The sequence below is a fragment of the Tachyglossus aculeatus genome, chromosome 21 (assembly GCF_015852505.1).
Source record: "Tachyglossus aculeatus isolate mTacAcu1 chromosome 21, mTacAcu1.pri, whole genome shotgun sequence".
NCBI lineage: Eukaryota > Metazoa > Chordata > Mammalia > Monotremata > Tachyglossidae > Tachyglossus > Tachyglossus aculeatus.
This window is the reverse complement of record NC_052086.1, coordinates 83409146-83416625: the sequence shown is the minus strand read 5'-3', so window position 1 is coordinate 83416625 and position 7480 is coordinate 83409146. Positions and strand designations below refer to the sequence as shown.

Sequence of the window (7480 nt, the reverse complement as noted above, 5' to 3'; positions counted from 1 at the left end):
TTGAAGTAAGTAGTGGGGGTTTTTCATGGCATTTGTTAAGCACTTGCTATGTACTAGGCATTGTAATAACCTCTGAGTAAATACAAGCTGATCACCTAGGACACAGTCCATGTCCCACATGGGGCTCATAGTCTTGATTCCCATTTTACAGATGAGGGAACTGAGGCCCAGAGAAGTGAAGTGATTTGCCCAAAGTCACACAGCAGACCAGTGGCTGCGCTGGGATTAGAACCCAAGTCCTTCTGACTCCCAAGACCTTGCTGTAGCCACTAGGTTCGACTCCCCTTTATCATCTCTGGCAGACTCCTCCGAGACCTGAAGAGAATGAACATAGGTGAGTTATCCCTCGCCATCCTGCTGACGGTGCAGGCAGTCCTAGGGGCTTCTGGGAACATCGTCCACCTGATATTTTCCATCCGCTCCAGCCTGAGGCCCATTGACCAGATATTCGCTCACCTGGGCCTGGCAAACACGATGGTGCTGCTCAGAAAGGGAATCCCAGAGACCATGGAGGCTTGGAAGATGAAACACCGGGACACCGTTGGCTACAAAATTCTCCTTTACTGCTACTGCGTGGCCCGGGGCCTTTCCATCTGCACCACGTGCCTCCTGAGTATGTTCCAGGCTGTCACCCTCAGCCCTCGGACCCCCCGGTGGGCCCCAATCAAAGACAGAGCCCCCAGATCGGCCGGTCTCTCATGCCTCCTCTTCTGGATCCTCAGTTTGCTCCTTGACGTTACCGTGCTGAAATACGTGATCGGCCCTCAGAACCAGACCAGGATTCGGAGTCTATTTCATTTAAAATTCTGTTTGTCAGCCAGTGTCAGCGCGGACGTCAACCTGGTGAATTCCGTCATTTTCACCCTCCACGATCTTCTCTTCATAGGGCTCATGAGCGGGTCCAGCGTCTACATGATGTTGTTACTGCACAGGCACCACAACTTAGTCTGGCACCTGCACGGACGCCAACACCCCTCCAGACCTTCGCCCGAGCTTGGAGCATTCCAGCGGGCACATGTGTCATTGTTCTGGTCACTCTCTACGACCTCCTGTACAGAAGCAATTCGGTCACCTTGAACGTGTTATTGAACACTCAGTACGAGTCTCCCCTCGTACTGAACATCCACCCAGTTCTGTCGTTGGTCTCCTCTGCCGTAAGTCTGCTCCTGATTATAAACAGCAACAGAAGACCTTTCCTGCGCAGACTTTATGAGGAAAGAGAAAGCCCGGCTTTCTGCATCAGCCTAGTTTCAAGTGGCAGCAGAACCCCCAAGTAGCTGGAAAAGAAGGAGCTGGGAGAGACTGTAACCCCATTATGGCCAGAGAACCTGTGTGCTAATTCTGTCATATCGTACTCTCCCAAACACTCAGAACAGTGCTGTGCACCTAGTTGGTGCTCAATAAATACCATTGATTATTGATTGATTGAAAGACCTAATGCAACAGGCACTTCCCCGGTGAAATTCCCCACAGCACTTAGATGCACATCAATGATCTGTATATTATACATTCTTTATTTCGACTTATGTCTGTCTCCCCTTCCAGCCTGTAAGAGTATTGTGGGCAGCGAATGTATCTGCCAACTCTGCTTTATAGGACTTTCTCAAGGACTTAGTTCAGTGTTCTCCCCAAAGTAAGCGCTCAATAAATGTTTCTGGTTATGATGATGATGATGATGATGAAGTTTAGTTTTTCCTGGGTGAAGTGACAGCTGCATTTCAGGCAGGAGACAGCCCGAACTCGACAGGAGCCTCTACTTCCCTTTTCTGCACATAGTAAGCCCTCAATAAATACCATTGATTTTGTATTTTGCATCTACCCCAGCGCTTAGAACAGCACATAGCTCATAATAAGCTCTTAACAAATACCATTAAAAATAAAAGGGAGACTTCAATCAATCAATCAATCGTATTTATTGAGCACTTACTGTGTGAAGAGCACTATAGTAAGCGCTTGGGAAGTACAAGTTGGCAACATATAGAGACAGTCCCTACCCAACAGTGGGCTCACAGTGGGCTCACAGACAGAACAAAACCAAGCATACTAACAAAATAAAATAAATAGAATAGATATGTACAAGTAAAATAAATAAATAAATAAATAAATAAATAGAGTAATAAATATGTACAAACATATATACATATATACAGGTGTTGTGGGGAAGGGAAGGAGGTAAGATGGGGGGGGATGGAGAGGGGGACGAGGGAGAGAGGAAGGAAGGGGCTCAGTCTGGGAAGGTCTCCTGGAGGAGGTGAGCTCTCAGTAGGGCCTTGAAGGGAGGAAGAGAGCTAGCTTGGCGGATGGGCAGAGGGAGGGCATTCCAGGCCCGGGGGATGACGTGGGCCGGGGGTCGACGTCGGGACAGGCGAGAACGAGGTACGGTGAGGAGATTAGCGGCGGAGGAGCGGAGGGTGCGGGGTGGTCTATAGAAGGAGAGAAGGGAGGTGAGGTAGGAGGGGGCGAGGTGATGGAGAGCCTTGAAGCCCAGGGTGAGGAGTTTCTGCCTGATGCGCAGATTGATTGGTAGCCATTGGAGATTTTTGAGGAGGGGAGTAACATGCCCAGAGCGTTTCTGGACAAAGACAATCCGGGCAGCAGCATGAAGTATGGATTGAAGTGGGGAGAGACACGAGGATGGGAGATCAGAGAGAAGGCTGATGCAGTAGTCCAGACGGGATAAGATGAGAGCTTGAACGAGCAGGGTAGCGGTATGGATGGAGAGGAAAGGGCGGATCTTGGCAATGTTGCGGAGCTGAGACCGGCAGGTTTTGGTGACGGCTTGGATGTGAGGGATGAATGAGAGAGCAGAGTCAAGGATGACACCAAGGTTGCGGGCTTGTGAGATGGGAAGGATGGTAGTGCCGTCAACAGAGATGGGAAAGTCAGGGAGAGGGCAGGGTTTGGGAGGGAAGACAAGGAGCTCCGTCTTGGACATGTTGAGTTTTAGGTGGCGGGCAGACATCCAGATGGAGATGTCCTGAAGGCAGGAAGAGATGCGAGCCTGGAGAGAAGGGGAGGGAGCAGGGGCAGAAATGTAGATCTGGGTGTCATCAGCGTAGAGATGATAGTTGAAGCCATGGGAGCGAATGAGGTCACCAAGGGAGTGCGTGTAGATTGAGAACAGAAGGGGACCAAGCACTGAACATTGGGGAACCCGCATAGTAAGGGTACCCACCTTCACCCACCTTCACCCACCTTGGACACATTTTGGGCAAGTTTGTTTCATCAAATTCACTTCATGCCACAGTTTGTATCTTGCTGTTCTCTTTTCTTTCTTCTTTGTTAGCAGCAGTATCATACCTATATATCGATATAACATATATCTATATATGATATACATTTCACTGTCATTATATTCATTCAATCATATTTATTGAGCACTTAGTGTGTGCAAAGCATATATACCACCATCATGTATCACAATATGAAGGACAATGATTTGTGAATTTATATAGACATATATATATATTCATTCATTCACTCAATCGTATTTATTGAGCAGTTACTGTGTGCAGAACACTGTGTTAAGTGCTTGGGAAGTACAAGTCGGCAACATATAGAGACGGTCCCGACCCAACAATGGGCTCACAGCGTGGAAGGGGGAGACAGAAATCAAAACAAAACACGTAGACAGGTGTCGAAATCGTCAGAACAAATAGAATTAAAGCTATATGCACATCATTAACAAAGTAAATAGAATAATAAATATGTACAAGTAAAATAAATAGAGTAATAAATCTGTACAAATATATACACAAGTGCTGTGGGGAGGGGAAGGAGGTAGGGCAGAGGGAGGATGGGTTAGAGGAGAGGAAAAAGTGGGCTCAGTCCAGGAAGGCCTCCTGGAGGAGGTGAGCTCTCAGTAGGGCTTTGAATGGAGGAAGAGAGCTAGCTTGGAGGATATCTGTTTACTCAGGGGGAAGGTCTTCATTCCCGGCCCACACAGTCCCTCAGACTGACAGTTTAGACACTTTGCAAAGACAAAGGCCAGAGGAGGAGGAGGAGGAGGAAGAAGAAGGGGGAGCTGATTCCGACCCCCCACTTCCCGCAGCTGCCCCCTCCCGCAGCTAGGGTGGCAGGGCTTTCTTTGGCCTGGTGAGGAAGAAGAGGAGTTTGCCTGGGACGGAGCTTGGTTGCAAGATGCTTGTCGAGGGTGAGGAGTGTGGCCTCTGTGGTCTAAAGAAGACCAAAGATGCGCCCTCCGTGCGCTGAGACTGTGATCCCGTTTTTGGGTAGGGACCGTCCCTATATGTTGCCGACTTGTATTTCCCAAGCGCTTAGTACAGTTCTCTGCACACAGTAAGCGCTCAATGAATACGATTGAATGAATGAATAAATGAGGGAATTTCAGGCCAGGAGTCGACAGTGGGACAGGCGAGAACGAGGCCCAGTGAGGAGGTTAGCGGCAGAGAAGCGGAGTGTGCGGGCTGGGCTGTAGAAGGAGAGAAGGGAGGTGAGGTAGGAGGGGGGAGGTGATGGAGAGACTTGAAGCCGTGAGTGAGGAATTTTTGCGTTCCGGACAAAAAAAAGAAGGAAACGTCGCGCCGGGGGCGGCCCCTCCTGTCCCTCACCGAATGTGACCCGCCACCGACGAGGGAGGCGGGGGAACCGCCGCGACAGCATTCACCTCCCCCACCCCCACTCCTCTCTCTCCCCCCGAAGGGAAAAGAAAGAGGAGGAGGGGGGAGATAGACGGGACGGCACCACCCCAAACTGGAGGTGAGGGTAAGAGGGGGAAGGTGCGTTATGAGTAGCTCAATGTATGATTAGCAATATACATATATATATATATGTATACATATATATATATATATATGTATGTATATATATCGTTGTCTTTCATATTCAAATAAGACACCTATGATAGTGTTGGGGCTTTTTTATTATGATATTTGTTAAGCGCTTGCTATGTGCCAGACATTGTAGTAAGCTCTGGGGTAGATGCAGGCTAATCAGGTTGGACCCTGTCCATGCCCCACATGGGGTGGGGCTCATAGTCTCTATTCCCATTTTGCAGGTGAGGTAACTGAGGTACAGAGATTTTGAACGAATTGCCTGAGGTCTAATTCATTTCATGCCAGATTTTGTATCTTGCTTTTTCTTCTCCTTTCTTTCTGCTTTGTTAGCATCACTAATCCTATCAATCAATCAATCTACCTTTCTACTATCTATCTATCTATCTATCTAGCTAGCTAGCTAGCTAGCTATCATCTATCTATCTATCTATCTATCTATCTAATCTCTCCTTCTACTTATATAGATATATTTTATATATTTTCATCTATCGATAATACACCATTTTCACTATATGTCACTATCGTGTATCTCTATAGGAAGGGCAATGGTATATATTGTGGTATCTTTAAGTGCTTGCTATATATGGTGATTAGTCGTATATATAGACATATGTTATATAGGTATATATTATTGATATATTATAGAGTAAACAGCGTGGCTCAGTGGAAAGAGCCCGGCCTTTGGAGTCAGTGGTCATGGGTTCAAATCCTGATTCCACCAATTGTCAGCTGTGTGACTTGGGGCAAGCCACTTAATTCTCTGGGCCTCAGTTCCCTCATCTGTAAAATGGGGATTAAGACTGTGAACCCCCCGTGGGACAACCTGATCACCTTGTACCCTCCCCAGCGTTTAGAACAGTGCTTTGTACATAGTAAGCGCTTAATAAACACCATCATTATTATTATTATATATCATATCTATGGCAAGGCATTCACAGTCAAATACGACATGAGTGACAGTGGGGATTTTTATGGTATTTCTTCAGGGCTTACTATATTCCAGGCACTGTAATCAATCAATCAATCAATCAATCGTATTTATTGAGCGCTTACTATGTGCAGAGCACTGTACTAAGCGCTTGGGAAGTACAAATTGGCATCACATAGAGACAGTCCCTACCCAACAGTGGGCTCACAGTCTAAAAGGGGGAGACAGAGAACAGAACCAAACATACCAACAAAATAAAATAAGTAGGATAGAAATGTACAAGTAAAATAAATAAATAAATAGAGTAATAAATATGTACTAAGCACTCGGGTAGATCCAAGCTCATCAGGTTGGATACCAGCCCTGTCCCACATAGGGCTCACAGTCTTAATCCTCATTTGAAGGATGAGGTAACTGAGGTATAGAGAAGTGAAATGATTTGCCTAAGATCGCTCAACAGGCAGGTGATGAAGCAGGGATTAGAACCCAGGTCCTCTGACTCTCAGGCCCGGGCTTCTCTACGAAGTCACAGGACCGATTGGGCTTGTTGCCAAGAGAAAGAATTTCTGAGCATTCCTCTAGTGTTGAACCGGTCAGAGATGCATTTTCTCCCCAGGAACCCCGCCGCAGCAAACCAAACGTCCCTGCTCCTACCTTTGCTGATCCAAAATCCTCAGAAGGGACGAGACAGGAAATGAAAAATATCTGAGCCAGGTGGACAGAGGTGCATATCCCCAGGACAGAGATTCTTCTAGGACTGAGAGCTCGCGCTGCTCAGGGGAAGGAGCGGGGGCTGAGGGAGGGAGGGAGAGTAGCAGTCGGAAACCAGGGGCACCCACGTGGCCAGAAACAAGGGGGACCCCCATTGTAAGAGACAGGGATACTTGCCTCGGCACTCGGCCAACTTTTAATTATGCCTTCCAGTAGCTGAAGCCAAACTTCTCTGCGCCACCATTCAGGTGGAGTCGTGAAATCCCAAGGTACTGAATTAATGCTGTTGTCGAAGAAACATGGAAACTAAGGCTCCAAAGCCAATCATCAGAAATGGAAAACATCTCCCTCAGCGGACATCATCACCGGTGACAATTCTCGGATGGATCCTTGGCAAGCTGTGACAGCGAGAAGCAGCGTGGCCTAGTTGAAAGAGCAACAGCCTTGACTCAGAAGAACCCAGTTTCTAATTCCAGCTCTGTCATTTTCTGCTCTGGGACCTTGGGCAGGTCACTTAACTTCTCTGTGCTCCAGTTACATGATTTCTATAGGGATAAAGACTGTGAGGCTTTTGTGGGACAGGGACTGTGTCCAACCTGATGAACTTGTATGTATGCCAGCACTTAGTAAAGTGCATCGCACATAGTAAGCATCTATTATATACGATTAATGATAATGATTGTAAAGATAATAAAAATAATTTTATGGATTACAACCCATAACTGTGTCCTGGGTGATTCATTCCTAAAGGAGTTGCCATTCAGTGGACTCATTTCCACTGGTCATCTGGAATTGCTATTGCCAACATACCGACTGCACAGCAGGCAAGCAGCAGAGTCGGGATCAGAATGTGAGGAGAAGCAGAGGGGCTGAATGGAGAAAACATGGGCCTGGGAGTCAGAGGACCCCGGGTTCTAAACCGGGTTCCGACACAAAGCTGCTGTGTCACCTTGGGCAGGTAAATTCACTTCTCTGGGCCTCAGTTCCTTCTACTGCAAAAATCGGGATTCTTTTCCTGTTCTCCTCCCTTTTTAGACTGTGAAAC

General features: G+C 47.3%; 1 protein-coding gene across 1 annotated transcript; it reads left to right on the top strand.

Moving 5' to 3' along the window:
* Nucleotides 1-324: 324 nt before the first annotated feature.
* LOC119942171 (vomeronasal type-1 receptor 4-like) lies at nucleotides 325-1277 on the top strand. Its single transcript, XM_038762818.1, has 2 exons — nucleotides 325-932; nucleotides 1058-1277. Exons 1-2 carry the CDS (start codon nucleotides 325-327, stop codon nucleotides 1275-1277), a joined length of 828 nt encoding a protein of 275 aa, XP_038618746.1.
* Nucleotides 1278-7480: the final 6203 nt, after the last annotated feature.

Excerpts from the sequence above, each read along its gene's own strand:
- LOC119942171 (XM_038762818.1), top strand. The coding sequence starts at position 325 with ATGAACATAGGTGAGTTATCCCTCGCCATCCTGCTGACGGTGCAGGCA. Across the intron at positions 933-1,057 it reads ATGATGTTGTTACTGCACAG|AAGCAATTCGGTCACCTTGA; the intron begins GCACCACAACTT and ends CCTCCTGTACAG.